The sequence below is a fragment of the Peromyscus eremicus genome, chromosome 9 (genome assembly GCF_949786415.1).
Source record: "Peromyscus eremicus chromosome 9, PerEre_H2_v1, whole genome shotgun sequence".
NCBI classification, from domain to species: Eukaryota; Metazoa; Chordata; class Mammalia; order Rodentia; family Cricetidae; genus Peromyscus; species Peromyscus eremicus.
The window spans coordinates 67,159,533-67,176,968 of NC_081425.1; the positions used below are offsets into that span (position 1 = coordinate 67,159,533).

The window sequence follows — 17,436 nt, forward strand, 5'->3', positions numbered from 1 at the left end:
GGTCAGAAATCTCAAGACGTCTCAGCGGGGCGGCCCTAGAGGGGCGGGGTCCCGGGGTAGAGGCGGGGAAGAGGGAAGGACCCGGACCAAGCACCAACCCCAGCTCTGTCCCATACCAGGAAGTGCTGGGTGGGTGGAGGGGGGAAGAGAAGCAGTTGACAGCGAAGCCAGGTGAGGTTGGGATCGGGAAACTGATGCCTCCTGAAATGGGAAGGGGAGCAGGAAATCACGCAAAGGAAATAGCGCAGGGATCCAGAAAGAAAACTAGAGATAAGAAACCAGTCCGGGAAGGAAAGCGAGAAATGGACTGGGCTTTAGCGCAGGCTCACTAGAAACTGGCACGGGGTGGGGCGAGGACGCATGCGTAGTGGGGATGTCCTTGCGAGGCGGGATGGTGGCGCTCTCGGATTCAGGTGGGAGGTATTATGTGGGCACAGTTTTAGGGTGGTGGTGGGACTCGAGCCCTTAAAGAACTTGGCGCAGGGCAATTCTGGCTACCCGGCTGGCATGTGTTAAAGCCTTCCCACTCCCGGGCTCTGCCCCCAGGATGGTGGTGCCTTCGTTGAGACTTCAGGACTTAATCGAAGAGATACGCGGGGCCAAGACTCTGGCCCAGGAACGGGAAGTGATCCAGAAGGAGTGTGCTCAAATTCGGGCCTCCTTCCGCGATGGGGACCCCTTGCAGAGGCATCGCCAGCTGGCGAAACTGCTCTACGTCCACATGTTGGGCTACCCCGCCCACTTTGGACAGGTACTGGCCTCGCTCGGATAGCTACAAAATTTGAGGAAGATGACCAGTGGGGCCCCTTGCGTATTTGTATCCCATTCGTGTTTCTCCAGTTTTTTGTTTTGTTTGAGACAGGTTCTCCATGTAGCCCAGGCTGGCCTAGAACTGGCAAAAATCCCTGCCTTAGTTTCAGTGTTGTGGTTTTCAGGCATGCCCCACTCCGCCCAGCTAAATCCATTAGTTTCTCAGCCTTTTATCCATTACCGCACTGGTGATTCCTTAGCCAGCCCCGTTCTTGGCACCTCCCCAGCCTCTCCCAGCCTCCCTTCCTACACAGGTCCCTGAAACCTGCCTGCCGTCATCTGGATCTCCACTTAAACTTCTGGTTAAAGAGACGGTGATGAAATATGATTCCTCACCAGTTAATCTGGCTTTAAGGAGGATGTAGCCGGAAAATTAGTGCCGTGGTTTCACACTACCCTTCCTGGTCTGCCTCCTTCCCTGTAGATGGAGTGCCTGAAACTGATCGCCTCCCCCAGATTCACAGACAAGAGGGTGGGCTACCTTGGGGCCATGCTTCTATTGGATGAGAGGCACGATGCCCATCTGCTCATTACCAACAGCATCAAGAAGTGAGAGGGTTCTGGGGCACTTGAAATCAGGGCGTTGGGAGAGTGGGAACTGCAAAATCCCAGAGGGCTGCCTGCTATCAGTGCTGGGCTTGACCGACCATCCTTCCGAACCCTACAGTGACCTGAGCCAAGGGATTCAGCCAGTTCAGGGTCTGGCCCTGTGTACTCTGAGCACCATGGGCTCTGCTGAGATGTGCCGAGACCTAGCCACTGAGGTGGAGAAGCTGCTCCTGCAGCCCAGCCCCTATGTGCGTAAGAAGGTGAGATGTAGACCTTGAGACACTTGCCTCTCCGGAAGTTGTTCCCAAGCAGCCACATGGAAGAGGTGTGGAGTCTAACTTGGTGGCCCTATCTGAGGCCCTTGACTTCTGCAGGCTGTTTTGACCGCTGTGCATATGATTCGGAAGGATCCTGAGCTCTCCAGCATCTTCCTCCCACCTTGTGCCAAACTGCTCCATGAGCGCCATCATGGTAAGGGCACAGGGCTCGCCACTGTCCGCTTCAGGTCTGGCTAGGAGTAGATGAAGTGAAAAGGAAATCAGGAAATCCCGCTCGCTGGACAAGGGTGGTGCACACATACAAACACACGTGTAGTAGACTGCCCCATGGCCTGGCCCACCATTCACTGCCCCACCCTGACCCCAGGCATCCTGCTGGGCACCATCACGCTGATCACGGAGCTCTGTGAAAGAAGCCCTGCAGCCCTCAGGCACTTTCGCAAGGTGGGCTAGTGAAGGGGCAGGCCGTGGGGTAGGCAAAGGTGGGCGGTGGGTGAAGAGTTGGGACTGATGGTTGAGCAGAGAGGAGGAATGCCCAGACAAGGCTGCCTGTGCCCTTCTTCTTCCCAGGTAGTACCCCAACTGGTACAGATCCTCCGGACTCTGGTGACCGCGGGATACTCAGCAGAGCACAGCATCTCTGGAGTCAGCGATCCCTTCTTGCAGGTAGGCTGAGAGTTACTTGTAGCCCCCAAACAGGGAGGACTTCACAGGAAGACCATAGCCAGTGGTCACGTCCTATTTTGGCGCAGTCCAAGTGACAGACTCAGGACTGCTTTAGTCATCCTGGGACTGGGGATGGGGAATGGAAGGAGGCTGCCAGAAAGTCAGAAAATCCAGTTTGGTAACCATATAAAAAATAAAAAAATAAAAAAAAAAACCTGTTCCAAAGCCGGGTGTGATGGCACATGCCTTTAGTCCCAGCACTTGGGAGGCAGAGGCAGGTGGATCTATGAGAGTTCAAGGCCAGCCTAGACTACAAAGCAAGTTCCAGGATAGCTAGGGCTACACAGAGAAACCATGTCTCAAAAAAAAAAAAAAAAATCAAAAAAGGACTCTCCAAACTCCCCTGACTCTACCCAAGTCTGATCTCTTCCCAGGGCCCAAGGGATCTGTGGAGGTGAGAGGGAGGGATTGCCCACAGTGTTAGGTCTTTCCACCTCAGGCTCATGACATTATCCTATAAACCCCTCTAATCCAATATCAGGTCCAGATACTTCGTCTGCTTCGGATCCTGGGACGGAACCATGAAGAAAGCAGTGAGGCCATGAATGACTTGCTGGCCCAGGTGAGAGGCACCCCTTAGGCATGTGGTTTCTTAGGGTTCATCAGCCCTGGACATTCCTCACATGACTACTTATCATGCAGGGTCATATAATTGCCGTTCTGTGCCCCGTAAACCAATAAATTCCATGCAGGAAGGATATAGTCTGTCACTGTGCTATTGCCCTAGTGGGTAGGCAGGTCCTAACATAGAGTGGGGTTCATGGAACTTTGTTAGGGGCTGAAGGAGGAACAGAGAACACAGCAGTCACCTTCCAGAAATCACAGGGAGACTGGAGCTCTGTGCAGCTGTCTCTCTCCCGCCATCCACACAGGTCGCCACCAACACAGACACCAGCCGAAATGCGGGCAACGCCGTCCTGTTGGAGACAGTGCTTACCATCATGGACATCCACTCCGTAGCGGGCCTCCGGGTACCATTATATACCATGTGCTCTCCAGCCATGGTTCCACCTCCCCAGCTGGTCCTGGTCACTGGCTTTTCCCCAGCACCCATCATGGAGGAGATCCCACTGCACGAGTGGCTTCTTCTCTGACCGCTGCCACCTTTGTCTTCCAATAGGTTCTAGCTGTTAACATTCTTGGCCGTTTCTTGCTCAACCATGACAAGAATATTAGGTAACAACCCCCAGTGTCTGGCTAGATTGTACCACTGTACATCTGGCCCTCTGCATTCCTCCGTCTTGATCCATCTAATTCTTACCTATCCTGGAGGCAACACAGGGTGTCTGGGCAGATGTGGCATGGCCTCTCTTACTCCGACCAGGTATGTGGCCCTGACGTCATTGCTCCGGCTGGTGCAGTCCGACCACAGTGCTGTACAGCGTCACCGGTCCACTGTGGTCGAATGTCTACAGGAAACAGATGCCTCCCTTAGCAGGTAAGCAGAGGGAGAACAGGGCAGAGGACCGTGCCTGGTGGCTGAAACGCAAACCAGCTTCAAAGCAGCTGGAGTAAGAACTAAAGAAAAAGATGCCTGGGAACCGTGGACCTAGATCGGGGTAACCTGGGCCGTCTGCATGGACACCTGTCTCCTGCCAGGCGGGCCCTGGAGCTGAGCCTGGCTCTGGTGAACAGTTCCAACGTGCGAGCCATGATGCAGGAGCTGCAGGCCTTCCTGGAATCCTGCCCCCCTGATCTTCGGGCTGATTGTGCCTCAGGCATCCTATTGGCTGCGGAGAGGTGAGGCGACAAGTACCTAGGAGTCAGAGGGTGCGGCCTGGGGAGGGAGGGTGACAGGACTGATGAGTCACGTCCCCTAGGTTCGCTCCAAGCAAGCGGTGGCACATAGACACCATCCTGCACGTGCTGACCACGGTGAGGTGGGGTAGTCAGGGAGTTGGGCAGGCGTGGGCAGAGCTCACTGCTCTGACCTGGCCACATCCACCCCCCTCCAGGCAGGCACCCATGTAAGGGACGACGCAGTGGCCAACCTGACCCAGCTGATTGGAGAGGCCCAGGAGCTTCATGCCTACTCTGTGCGCCGCCTCTACCGGGCCTTAGCAGAGGACATCTCCCAGGTCTCGCTCCCCTCTCCCCAGCTCCAGCCGACCAGCCTTTTCAACACCAGAATTTGAATGCTTTTCCCCAAGCATAGCGGCCGGAAGATGGCTGAGGACAAAGCCCACCTTTCACTTAGGCTTCTGTGCTGGCCCTGATGCCTACTGGCTGCAACTCCAGATACAACTTCCCTTAGGCTCTGCATTCTCAACTTTCTAGAATGCCTACCTCCCAGGCTGTCTTCAGGATCAAATGAGATATATTAAAGCTTGGCACATGTATTCATTTCTCTTATTGCCGCCAGTGCCGGGGGGATTAACAGGTGCCAGCCGATATCTGTAACTCCCCTCTGTCGGTTTGAATAGAGTGGGCAGCAAGCATCCAGGTCAGGGCTCTGTCATGTGACCAGGCCATGTAGTTTTGATGCTTGCCCACCAGAGGGCAGTAGGACCCAAAATGCCAGGACAGCTTGCTAACAAACCTAACCTTTCCCTCCCTCCCCTGCCGACCCTGCCGTCCTTTCACTGTAGTAAAGGGATGCGGTGGGGTCTAGGAGAAAGGAGGCCCCCAACTAACTCAGCAGTGTGTCTTCTCTCCTACAGCAACCACTGGCGCAGGTGGCAGCCTGGTGCATTGGCGAGTATGGGGACCTCCTGCTGGAGGGTAACTGTGAGGACACTGAGCCTTTTCAGGTGAGACCTGGGCAGCGAGAGGTTCACTGGGGAGGATTCGTGAGGACAGACAGGACCTGTGGCCCTGACCTGTTGTCCACACCTGAAGGTGGAGGAAGAGGAGGTGCTAGCGCTCCTGGAGAAAGTGCTACAGTCCCACGTGTCCCTACCAGCCACCCGAGGCTATGCTATCACAGCTCTCATGAAGCTCAGCACCCGGCTCCGGGGAGATAACAAGTAAGAAGGGGGTCCCAGCCCTTGAACGATGTCCCTTCATTGTGGCTACTGGTCTTTGAAATCTCCAGGCACACGCCCCTACCCCCCACACACACACCCCTAGTCCTTAGGAATCTGCTTTTGAGCCCGGTATATTAGATGTCTCCTTACTCTGTGAGGCTGCTCCCTTCCCCGTCATCCTGGAGGGGAAGAGCAAGCCGCCTGCCATTGCCTCTCACACGCCACGCTGTGGCCCAGTCGTATCCGCAGGGTGGTATCCATCTACGGGAGCTGTGTGGATGTAGAGCTTCAGCAGCGGGCTGTGGAGTATAACGTACTCTTCCAGAAGTATGACCACATGAGGTATGTTCAGAAACCCACATGTAGAACTTCAAACTCCATCCTCTCCCAGGGCTCCCTTCTGGATACGAGAGTGGACGCTTGCTCTGTGGTGAGCATCTCCCACCCATAGTCGACACTAAGCTGGTTCCTCATGGGTTTTCTAAAGACCAGCAACAGAGCACTGTCTTAGGAAACCAGAATGGGGGCTGGAGAGATGGCTCAGAGGTTACTAGCATTGGCAGCTCTTCCAGAGGTCCTAAGTTTAATTCCCAGCAACCACATGGTGGGTCACAACCATCTGTAATGAGATCTGGTGCCCTCTTCTGGCAATGCAGACATACAGGCAGAACAGTGTATACATAATAAATTGAAAAAAAAAAAAAAAAAAAAAAAAGGAAACCAGAATGGTGCATGCAACCCTGCATGCCCAGGGCCTTCTGTATTCTTAGTCTTCTTCCCAAATGCTTCTGTGAGAGCACAGGGCTTACACAGAGGGACCCTTGCATTCCATCCTCTCAGGGCTGCCATCCTGGAAAAGATGCCTCTCGTGGAGCGCAGTGACCCTCAAGTTGATGAGGGACAGAAGGAAAACAAAGCGGGGCCCCAGCTCTTGGAAGCAGCAGCGCCTGTCCCCACGGAGCCCCAGGTGAGGAGGCTGGAAGACCTGGGTAAGGAGGACTCCTGTGGGTGCTCACGCCTGTCATGACCCTCCTGCCCTTTTCCCCAGGCCACTAAGCTCTTGGATCTGCTTGATCTCCTGGATGACACTTCTGGGCATGCTCAGCATCTTCCACCTCTGGAGCCTTCCCCAGGGGAGGCCTTAGTACAGCTCCTCGACCTTCCCTGTGTACCTCCGCCCCCTGGTAAGCCTCTGCAAAGGCAGGTACTTTACAGAAGGTGGGTGGAAATGTGTCATTTCTCGTTCTGAGCCAAGGATGGAGACACCCATCTCAGTAGGCAAAGGTTTCGTTCGTTCCATGCCGGTTCCATCTTGCTTCTCTGTACCGATCTCCCTCGTGTTTCTTATCCCAGTCTACGCTCCTGTTTCCGCTCCAGGCTGTGTCAAATCACTTCCGACTACCCACTCCACTGGCCCCTTTCCACTCCCCGCATTCTTCCACCTCAAACACTTGACATTTCATGTTCTCTACCCAACACCTCAAATGACTAGCTCATACGCACTGTTCAGGCTTCAGCTAAATGTCAGCTGTCTTACCCTCCCTCTCCTCTTTAACTTAGTCCTTCCCTGTTACTTTCGACTTTTTGTTCCTAACATCATGGCGATGATCATCTCGCATTTGGTTGTTTCTTTCCTCCCCGCCTCCACTAGATGGTCGGCTCCCACCTCAGCTCGTCTAGTTTCTCATTAGATCTGGTCGCCAATGCAGGGCCAAGATTCGCTTGTCCCGTTTTTATTGGACGACTGGATGCATGTGGTTTGTTAACCTGTGCACTGGGCTGCCTCTCTCCCATCCAGCTCCCATCCCCAGTCTCAGAGTGTTCGAGCGTGAGGGCGTACGGCTGGACCTTTCTTTCATGCGGCCCGTGGAAACCCCGACATTGCTCTTAGTCACTGCCACCACCACCAACTCCTCAAGGGAGGATGTTACCCACTTCGTTTGCCAAGCAGCTGTGCCCAAGGTTTGAAAAAATGGGGTTCGGCCAGGCGTGGTAGCTCGTGCCCGTAATTCTAGAACTTGGGAAGCTAAGGCGGGAGAAATCACTGTTGGAGGCCAACCTGGACTGCATAGGGAGTCTGAAGCCAAGTTGGGCTAGATTGTCACAAAGAAAGAAGAAAAAATAGGGGTTCAGAGGTGGCACGGGCACTCTAGGAGAAAAGGCCCGAAAGTAGTGGAGGTGGGTGGGAGGCAGAGTGAAATGGGAAGCGGGTGATGGAGACAGTCATTGGGGAGTTTATCCAAAAATTTATCCAAAAATGTTTGGGAGCCACTGGGTGTAGAGGACTGCCTGAGCCCAACCGGAGGCCTTACTATGCTCTGCCCAAACCTCCCATGTACAGAGTTTCCAGCTGCAATTACAGGCCCCCAGTGGGGACGCAATTCCAGCTCAGGGGGGCCTTCCTATCACCCAGCTCTTCAGAATCCTCAATCCTAACAAGGTGAGTGGTCAGACCCTGTGGACAAGAGAGATGGGGGCAATCAGGGACCTAACCCTGGTCTCCGCTTCCCTACTTTTAGGTAATTCTGCGGCTAAAGCTTCGCCTCACCTACAACCACTCTGGCCAGCCAGTACAGGAGATCTTTGAGGTGGACAACTTGCCTGTGGAGACATGGCAGTAACGTGCTGTGGTTAGTGTCTGGCCGGGGTGTTTCCAGGCTCTTGGGGTCTTATTCAAGGAATGGAAATAAAGGTGTACATAAATGACAAGTAGCAAGGCAACTTTATTCAAAAGCGAAGTGACAGTACAAATCAGAATGCACCGTGAAGAGCAAGGGGCCACAGTACTCACGGGCCCAGGGTCACTGCCTGGTGCTGCTCTAATGGGGTCTTACGGGAAGGAAGAGGTCATTGCCAAGTGGCATAATTTGAATGGTTCTCTATTTTGATTGACAGGCTTGGATTCTGTAAGCCTTTCTTCACTGTGCATGACCCCTCCCATGATGCATCTGATTTTAGTCATATGCTCATTCTACATAGGCACAGGATGGTAAATAGAAGATTTGCCTTAAAAGTTCACCTAAAGGACATGGTCTACCTTACCCTGCTTGTACCCCAAACCTGTCTAGGTCCAATCAGCTCCCTATTTTCCATACTTGAGTATGTTCTAAAATGTTTGAATAAAAACTATCCACAAAAGGGGAGAGTTTTTATGTCTGCTGGGGGAGGAGAGGCTTATTCCATTGTCTGAAGTGGGACATAAATGTAACTCAGTACAGATGGGAGTCCTAGGTGTGTTGTTAGAAGGTTGTGTGTACACAGTACATGCAGGTGAGGATCCCAGGATGCCAAGTGCACTGTCAGATGAGAGGCATGTACAGCTCAAACCAAGTGGAGTTCCAGGTTGCTAAGCTGGGGCCTAAACTAGCCTGCCTCATAACTGCCACGGCTCACCTGAAATCTTTCTGCACCCTCAGCTGGGAACACAGCCCTGGGGGCTGACAGCAGGTGGCACTCTGGCCCTGAATTTGTCACCACAATCTGAAGAGACTGCCTCTTGCCGACAAATAATGAAAGCCTATGAAACCTGAGGTGGGCAGAAAGGCATAGTTTGACCTAGTGAGAAAGAAAGTGCGTAGGAACAAGGGTAGAGCCTTCTCCACAGAAGTATGACGTCCTGAAACCCCAGGAACCTGTCTCAACAATGACGATTTTCTTTCTACCCCTCTCGGGGTTGGAGAGCAAAATTTCTCTCTAAACTGCCATACAGGGCACTCTACCCTCTGGTCACAGTGACAGACCCAGCAGAATTTCCAGATTTCGAACAGAAGTTCCCAACCATTTCCCCACCTTGTTGCTATTCCCTACACCCCAAGGCAGGGAAATCCCTGCCGCTTCCCGCATCTCTAACTCAGCTGTAAGGCGGCTTCAGAGCTGCTGGCAGAATCAATGGCATCGACCACGGGAGGGGGGGGTGGCAAGGGATTTTCCTGTGCTTAACTACTGATCACAGCTAAGTGGAAATCCTATAAACACGAGCGGAAATCAATGGAGGCTGCTTAGCGGCCAGGGGAGAGGGGCGGCCCACAGATTGCATCTGACGGATGAGGGAAGCGGTGAGGGAGGGCTTGAGGAAGGGTAGCTGAGAAGGGGTGAAAGACCCGGCAGGACTGGAGACAAAAGCGGCTCTGTTGTGAGGGAAGGGGCACAGTGGGTCCAGGAGTGGATGGCGGCTTCCGAGAGTCCCCTTCCCTCCTAGAAAGTGAACCCTGCTCCCATAAACTGCTGTCAGGATGTTGAGTCCCCTGTGGCTTCGCCGGAACTGTTCGCTTCCAGCAGGCGCTGATAGTCCAGAGGCCTGAAGAGCTGCAGGTATACCATGAGCTTGGCGGGTGCCTTCTCCTGTGCTGGTACTCCTGCGGTGAGGACCATGAGGAAAGAAACAGGTGCAGCCATTAAACACGCTTTCACTTTGCTCCCTGCCCACCCAGCCAGGACTCTAAAGCTGGTAACGCAGTACCAAGAATGCAGATGCCACCCAAGCAGCTTCTCTAAGCCACCCACTCCCTTGTTGGACTGCAGAGGTGAGACCCCGAAAATCTACTCAGTTGGTGGGGCTGGAAAGCCATGCATGAGCCTCTCCTCTGGCAATGAGGAGTGGTGGGGAGGCACCCTGTGCCGTGAAGACAGGGAACCAACTCCTTTTACTCATCACCCCCTTCTCCCAATCGAGATTCAAGCCCATCTGGGCAAGCCAAAGCTCCTTAGCTTGGCAATGACGCACGTGCAGTGGAGTACAGAAGAAAACCAAACGCTGTGGGAAATAAAGGGAAGCAGGGACTGTGGAGTGGCGGTCACAGGGCTCGTTTCTAACCACTGCCCGTATTGTTAATGGACACTGGCGTGCTGACCCGTGGCAGGAAACTCCCTGTGTGGTTTCTAGGGAGGGTCAGCCCTCTAGGGCTGTCAGGACCTGTAGGGTGCACAAACCCTTAAGCGTGGGGATGAGCTGTCTCTATCACAGCTAGGCATGGAAAAAGAAAAATCTGCCAAAGTACCCCCCTGCCCCATACAAATGTAATGTTCCCGCCTTTTCTCCAAGCCAAAAGCACTGTCCAGAGGGTGTGGTTCCCTACACCTGGAATCCCAGCACTGGGGTGGATCACAAGTTTAAGGTCTTACCTGGGCTACATAGAAGACTGAAGAAAAAGCCAAGGGAATAATGAGGATGTAGGAAGTTGAAAGAAAAATGGAAGTGTGTGGGAAGGATCAAAGCAGAGAGAGACCTGATAAGCACAACTGGGGGATTAAATGAGGTGATAGCTAGGAGAAAGAATGGAGACAAGAAGTGGATAAATTAGCTCCTATAGAATAGTAAATGACTTACAGAAGTGTAAACAAACTGGAGCTTTGAGAAAGTCGCCTCCAGTGAGGTTGGATGAGAAGCAGGGACAGCATTAAAGAGCTTGCCTCCCTCACTAAGCATGCTGCTGAGCACAGAAGGGCCTGTCTCTCTCACCAAGGTCTCCCTCACCAAGCATGCTGCTGAGCACAGAAGGGCCTGTCTCCCTCACCAAGCATGCTGCTGAAGCTCAAGATCTTCTCCAGGGCAGCTCCTACTTCAGCCTTCTCACGAACCATGGCCTCTACCTCACCCACAGCATAGCCGAAGTCTGTCGAATCCAGATCCACTCTGAGCAGTGGCTCCTGTTCATGGGCGCCAGATAAGGCCAGCTTCCAGGAACTTCGTGTAGTTATAAAACTAGCTACTTCCTGCAGCTTCAGGGGACCCAAGACGTCAGGCACACCTGCAGCCTCCGGCTCCCCAGCCCCCAGCAGTTCAAAGAGCTGGGCCACAATTGCAGATTCCGATGTGAGTTCCACATACTCATTGTGGGGTCCTGAGATAGCCGCTCCTCCAGGGCATTTGAGCTCCCATCCACTACCTTCTCGTTGTCGCAGCCAGTGGTCAGACCGCATAAGGCTTAGCTCAGAAGTATCATAGTAGGTGTCTCGGAAGGTGACCCGGTGCTCCAGGATGCCCCCCAACTCCTGCAGCCTTTCCTCTGTGTCAGGCCCTGGAACAAACTTTCGCTCCACTTCAATCAAGCCCTGGGCCATGCTATCTGCAACACAGTTTGCAAAGAATTCACTGCGTGCTCAAGGGTACAAGTGGTCAGCAGAGACCCCCCTAGTCCTGGATGAACTTAAGAGGCACATACACTGTCTCAGAGCTCTGCCTCAGTGACACAAGGTTCTACTTCGAGATTTCAGCGTGCTGCAATGGTGACAGTCTCCAGTTATATCCTAGTATTGATACTGTCTTCAACCCAAAAGGCTCCTCAGAAAGCAGGCCGTGATGCTGATGACCTTTCAACATCTTTTCTCTACACCTTGCCACCCAGGCCAGTGGTTCACCGCCCGGAATGTCCTGTCATTCTTCTTCGCACAGCACGGACCAGCTGCACCTCAGAACTCTCTTCAAGACCCCAGGGTCTCCCTCTCCTGGGACCCGGAAATGGGGGAAGGGAACCCACGCTACACCCGCGAGGAATGCCGGGAGCAGTCTCCGGCTCCGGACCTTGGCCCAGGCTCTTTACGCGCGGGTCCGGTCCTAGCACCAGCGGCCATATTAGACCGGTATGGCGATGCCGATGGCAAGCTAGGCCCGAGAGGTCTGTTAGGTTACGTGCGACCCAACCCGGCAGGCAAGAGGAGCGAAACCACCCTCTCGCCCGCTGCTCCTCCTGGATCCTTCCTGGAGCCCGGGCATCGGCCAAGATCTCGAGCCTTAGCGTGAGCCTGGCACCCTGGGCCTGATGCATGATGGGAGATGTAGTTCCAAAGGGCCACCTCACCTTTCAGGCCCACCCGTCGCTATGGTGATCAGAAACACGCAATTAGTTGTTGCCAGCGGGACTCTACCTAAAGCTGAACAGGCGGGGATTGGGGGTGGCGAACGTGAAGAGTAGAATACAGGGAGCTTAGGCTCCAGCCCCCGACCCCTCCCAACGTAAACTGTGGGTGGGCCTGATGAGACACAGCCACTCAGATACTGCAGTTTATGGCTGCCCACTAAGAGCTGGCCGGTGGTAATGGTCTGGCGCATGAGTGGAGTAATTCAGTTTAGCCACTTGGAATGTTTTTATGGTTTTATTAATTAATTAATTAATTAATTAATTTTGACACAAGGATCTCATGTAACCCAAACTAGCCTGGAACTCCTGATCCCCTTACAGTGAGTGCTGGGTTACATGTGTGAGCCACCACCATACCCTGCCTCTATCCTGGAATTTTAGAAGGGATCTAATACAAACTGGTACGAATGTTTAGGACAGAGGTGAGTGGGAAACTTTGTATCAGGGGAGGAAGTGATATTTTGAATGTGAGTGAGAGATGTAATGGGGGAGCTGGAGCCATGGTTCAGCAATGAAGTGCACTTGCTGTTCTTAGTAGAGGACCGAGATTACCTTCCCAGCACTTACATGGCAGATCACAACCTCAGTTACGGGGGATCTGACGCCCTCTTCTGGACTCCTCGGGTACTACAAACAAAATACTGAAATTTTTAAAAAACTTAATTCGAGGAGGAGGAGGGGAGAGGAGGAGGGGGAAGAAGGGGAAGAAGAGGAGGAGGAGGAAGAGGAGGAGGAGGAGGAGGAGGAGGAGGAGGAGGAGGAGGAGGAGGAGGAGGAGGAGGAGGAGGAAGAAGAAGAAGAAGAAGAAGAAGAAGAAGAAGAAGAAGAAGAAGAATGTGATGGGACTTTGATACTTTGATTGCTGGAGACCTAGGTGGAAGGAACTGCCTGGGTAAAGGCCCAAAAGCTAGCTACAGCCCCTCGTCAGTATCTAAGCAGACCATGGCTTGAAGTACAGTTGAGGGGCAGGTTGAAAAAGGCTGTGAGTGAGCGCCAGACTAAGCTGTCCATCTCCAGCAGTCCTTGAGCTGGCTTTGTCAGGAGTAAGAGAAGTTGTCGGGCACACTTCTGTAACCCTAGCCTCCGGGACAGCCGAGGCAAAAGGATCACAGCTTGAGGTGAGCCTGAGCTACAGACTGATTTCCAGGCCATCCTGGAAAAGACAAACACAAAAACAAGTAAAAATAAACACAGAAAGACATAGGAGTCACCCTCTGTCTGCTTTCGGAAGCAAAGACGGACCCTTAACTTTACCTAATACTGTAGTGCATTTGTAGACTTTAATTTTGTCTGTGCCTCTGAGTGAGGACACTGTCAACCTCTAGACCTGCTTCCATGACAAGTGACAGGTGCAACACCTGCTCCCTTATGTTTCTAGAAACAACGGGGGGGGGGGGGCATTCTGGGAAGGCCCCTGATTTACAGGCATGGCATTTTGAACATGGGATGGCATTACACAAACTGGGGTTTCTGGTCTACTGGGTTAGTATCTTAGAGAACACATAAAATATCAGTGTTCTCTGGGTCAACAAGAATGAAAAGTAAAGCCAAAGATCTGAGTGGGGAGGAAACATCCCCAGACCCCAACTCTTCTCATTAGCCTGAAGCTCATCTGTTCTTTATCGGACTCCAGCAAAACTCAAAGTCGACTGGTTCACACTGCAGACCATCGCCCTTGCACGCGACTTCACCTCCCCAAGTCTCTGCTTTTTCAATGCTCTGCCTCACAATTATATGAAGATTGAAGATTCATTAACAAACACAACTGTTACATGGTAGAAACTCAAGATACCAGTTTCTTCCCCACCCTTAATTTCAGGAGTTTTTGCTAGTGTTGTCATTTAAGAAAAATAATGCTATAGTAGCTAGCTTGGGTTCTGGAGTCAGGCCACTGAGGTTTGCATAATGGTACTATTGCTTATTGGTACTACCTGCAATCTTGAGCTGGTAAACCTTGGTTTTCTCTACTGTAAGATGAACTCCTGTATACTCTGTTTTAGAATCTCAGAAATTAGAATATAAAGCATTGATCCGAAGGCTGTGGGCAGCTTACAGAAAACAGCTTGTTCTAATAGTGACTTAAAAGAAAACACACTAAAGATTTCTGTAAGTGGGATAAAGAGGAGGGACCAGTGTTTAAAGGGACCTGCCCTTTTTGCAGAAATAGGATAGACCCAGCGCCTGAGTCAAGGAAGAAGCCGGATGGCAAGGTTGGCCTGCCCTGCCGGAAGATCCTAGCCCCTACCCAGGTCTTTGCGTTCTGGGACGCGGGTAGACTTGGCGCTAGCCGTCTATAGAGGGCGGAGGCCTGTAGACTACAGCTCCCGGCATGCAGTGCGGCGGGCGGGTCGCTGCACCTGCTCAGTGGGGCTGCCCCGGGCGCCTGGGTATTGATTATTCCATTGTGTGGGACGCCTCGGCTCCAGCCAGTGAATGAGGCGGAGGAGTGAGGGCTAGAAGGAGGAGGGCGAGGAGGAGGAGGAGGAGGAGACAGGGAGCAAGCCAGTGCCCAGGGTGAATCAATGGAAACCCACTCACGAAGCCGGGAAAACACTTCAGCCGCAGCCAAATAGCATTGATTATTTTCTTTCACTTCCCTCACCGCCGTGAATTTATTTATTTTTCCATCTCCGTCCCCGACGCCCCGGAGCGAGCGCTGAAGGGAGGGAGGAGGAGGGGCAAAAAAGGAATCAACACATCGGAGAAGTCCCTTCCAAGAGCCGCCCCCTCCCCTCCCCGCCTCGCGCTGCTTGGCGGCCGCGGTTCGACTCCCGTCCCTGCTTCCAGCTGAGGTGTAAGTGCATCGATTTCCGATGCTGCTGGGTTGGGTTTTTTCTTTTTTCTTTTTTTTTTTTTTTTTTTTTTCCTCCTCTGCCTCTCACTCTCCTTCCCTTCTACGCTCTTCCGAATCTCGAGATCGAGGAGAGAGGAGGCGCTGGGAGACTGCTACTGGAGGGAACGGAGAGGGACGGGAAGGGGCTGGGGGAGGGGACGCGGACGGACAGACAGCCGGGAAGGAAGGGGACAGGAGTGTGGGGAGAAAGGGCGTGCGAGCCGGAATGGGGAAGAGAGGCAGGGGTGGAGAAACGGAGAAGAGAAAGATATGGGCCAGCCGGACAGGCAGAGGGTGGCGAGAGCCTAGACGTACCGCGCCGAGCTGTACCAGGAACGGGGTTCCTGGAGGGAATGGGAGGCTGGGTGAGTGCAAGGGCTCTGAGCTATAGCCGGGAGGGGCCTGCGGCGCAGAGGAGCTCAGCTGGCTGCGGGATGGGGGAGAAACCCGGGCGGGAAGGCTGATAGATGGGCTAGCGCGCCGGGGTGCGGGGTGGAAGCGGGAGTGGATACCTTTAATGTGCATTTTTGCCTGAAGTAGGTGAGGGGAGCCCCATTCACGGTGAAGCATGCCTGCCCTGCTTCTCCTGCTACCCCGACCCTCCACCCGCTCTCCTAAGCCCTTCATCATTTTTTGAGCTCTGGACCACGCTTCTCACTGTGCCCGCGCCCCCACTGATCTGTGGTTGTGCCATTTTTCACTTGGCTCCCCACCCCATCTATATCCAGTTCTGTGTGTCACTGTCTTGACTGTGACACTTCTCATCGGAGTGATCCTTACACGTACCCCTGTTCCTATGTGTCACGCCTAGACTGACTGACGGGTTCGGCCATCCACCGCTCTCCTTCAGGGTCTGTCTGCACAACGGTGGCCTTTTCAGCTACTTTGGAGTTTGCTTATCAGCCATGATTGTGGTAGTCTACGGTCAGGGGCCTGGAAAGTAGGGGGATGGAGCGGATGTGTCTACCCCAATGACTCTAGTGCCCTTTCAGCATGGACACGACAGCCTTCTGTTCACCTTCAGCAGGGAAGCCTTGGAACTTCTGGCATTGTTGATCACCTCGTTTGCCATGTGCCTCGGGTCTCCAGCGTGTCCTCTGCTTTTCCAGGAGCTTTCCACCACAGACCTCGTCCTTGCTGACTTAATTCTCCTCCCTTCCCCCACTCTACCATTGTATATACATTCTTTACCCACCAGTTTATTTCACCCTGTTTTCGCATCCTTTAGCTGATGCGCCCCCTTGCAGTCTCCATCTTTGTTCCCTTCTCTCCTTGGTCAACCAAAGTTGGGTTTTTTGGTTTGTTGTTTTTGTTTTTTCATCCTTTATCCTGTTACCCAGCATTTTAACCCTAGCAGCAGAAGATGCCACAAGCCAAGGGCTGGGTGAGAGATGGGGATTGTGTTTTGTGAAGGCACATAAAAAGGCCAAGAAATCAATTTAATGGGCTTCCAGGGGCATGTAACTCCTTCATCAATCAGTTCCATTATGTCAGTTAACTGTCAACTTTAATTTTGTAAGGGGATGTTTCTCTAGCTCCACCCTACCTGGCTGCCCCCATCCTTCAGTTCATTCCAGATACCGGTGGCTTTTTCTTCACTTTGGAGTTCATTTTCCTCATGGGATCCTGCTATTATTCTCTTTGAATTTGGCAACATTCTTTATGAGACAGGTTTTATTATTCTCAGAAAACCTATCTTATGCAAGGGCCATGTTCTTTCCGCCTAAAGAATGATAATCGTGAATAAAGGACGTGCAGAGTTTATCGTGGGTTTAAACCCATTATTATTTTTCCAGACCCCAGGAGCTTAAAAGATAAAAAGATGAGGTAGATATGGGCAGACGACGGGAGGAAGGAGGGAACAGGTTCGGTAGACACATGGGTTAAAGAAATGCATGGCCAAAGGAAATGATGAGAGTCTGTACGGGATGAGTAGAGAAGGGGAGGAACTGAGGAGCGATGAATGAAAAATTGAGAGAATTAATTAATAAATATGAGCTAATAGCCATCCAGGAGGAAAGAGAAAGATGATAGCAGTATGAAATTAGTATGGTGGTAGAGTGGGGGAAGGGAAGAATTAAGGAAGAGATGAGGTGGAAAAGGCTGTGGTACAAAGAAGGTAAATGGATGTCGAAGGCAGGGGTGCTGTGGAAGGCAGGGGTGCTGAAGCAGGTCAGAGCTGCACCGAGCCCTGGAAAGGGAACAGAGGAGAGAGTGGGGTATCAAAGGACACAAATGCCTCTAGTGTGAGGAGGGCACAGCACGGCCAAGGCAAAGAGCGAGCACCGCAGGGGGGGAGCAATTTGGAAAAATGGCTCGGCAGACCACCACTGGGCCCTAAAAGAGAGATGCTTATGAGGAAAGAAATGACAGGGACGGAGAGAGACAGGAGAGGCGCTCACCAGCATTCACCCCGT

General features: G+C 52.7%; 2 protein-coding genes across 4 annotated transcripts; one reads left to right on the forward strand and one right to left on the reverse strand.

Annotated features, from left to right (window-relative positions):
- Positions 1–181: 181 nt before the first annotated feature.
- Ap1g2 (adaptor related protein complex 1 subunit gamma 2) lies at positions 182–8,467 on the forward strand. 2 transcript variants are annotated; one of them, XM_059273619.1, is made up of 23 exons: positions 182–420; positions 547–751; positions 1,235–1,359; positions 1,478–1,619; positions 1,734–1,830; positions 2,005–2,081; positions 2,208–2,303; positions 2,845–2,925; positions 3,236–3,334; positions 3,484–3,539; positions 3,688–3,801; positions 3,963–4,103; positions 4,184–4,238; positions 4,319–4,441; positions 5,024–5,113; positions 5,202–5,329; positions 5,567–5,671; positions 6,170–6,296; positions 6,378–6,513; positions 7,128–7,291; positions 7,671–7,769; positions 7,849–7,959; positions 8,225–8,467. In XM_059273619.1, the coding sequence occupies exons 1-22, from the start codon at positions 374–376 to the stop codon at positions 7,948–7,950; spliced, it is 2,409 nt and encodes an 802-aa protein (XP_059129602.1). In that variant the 5' UTR covers positions 182–373; the 3' UTR covers positions 7,951–7,959; positions 8,225–8,467. The 2 variants fall into 2 exon arrangements, with proteins under 2 accessions (XP_059129602.1, XP_059129603.1); XM_059273620.1 differs by lacking the exons at positions 182–420; positions 547–751; positions 1,235–1,359; positions 2,005–2,081 and having other exon boundaries at positions 1,506–1,619.
- Thtpa (thiamine triphosphatase) lies at positions 8,036–12,096 on the reverse strand. Of its 2 annotated transcripts, XM_059273622.1 has the most exons (3): positions 11,491–12,096; positions 10,803–11,394; positions 8,036–9,684 (listed from the first exon to the last, which is right to left on the reverse strand). In XM_059273622.1, exons 2-3 carry the CDS (start codon positions 11,387–11,389, stop codon positions 9,282–9,284), a joined length of 990 nt encoding a protein of 329 aa, XP_059129605.1. In that variant the 5' UTR covers positions 11,390–11,394; positions 11,491–12,096; the 3' UTR covers positions 8,036–9,281. The 2 variants fall into 2 exon arrangements, with proteins under 2 accessions (XP_059129605.1, XP_059129606.1); XM_059273623.1 differs by having other exon boundaries at positions 9,449–9,684; positions 10,843–12,093.
- Positions 12,097–17,436: the final 5,340 nt, after the last annotated feature.

Excerpts from the sequence above, each read along its gene's own strand:
- Ap1g2 (XM_059273619.1), top strand. The coding sequence starts at position 374 with ATGTCCTTGCGAGGCGGGATGGTGGCGCTCTCGGATTCAGGTGGGAG. Across the intron at positions 2,082-2,207 it reads CCCTCAGGCACTTTCGCAAG|GTAGTACCCCAACTGGTACA; the intron begins GTGGGCTAGTGA and ends TCTTCTTCCCAG. Across the intron at positions 2,304-2,844 it reads TCAGCGATCCCTTCTTGCAG|GTCCAGATACTTCGTCTGCT; the intron begins GTAGGCTGAGAG and ends ATCCAATATCAG.
- Thtpa (XM_059273622.1), bottom strand. The coding sequence starts at position 11,389 with ATGGCCCAGGGCTTGATTGAAGTGGAGCGAAAGTTTGTTCCAGGGCCT. Across the intron at positions 9,685-10,802 it reads TGTGCTCAGCAGCATGCTTG|GAGTACCAGCACAGGAGAAG; the intron begins GTGAGGGAGACC and ends TCCTCACCGCAG.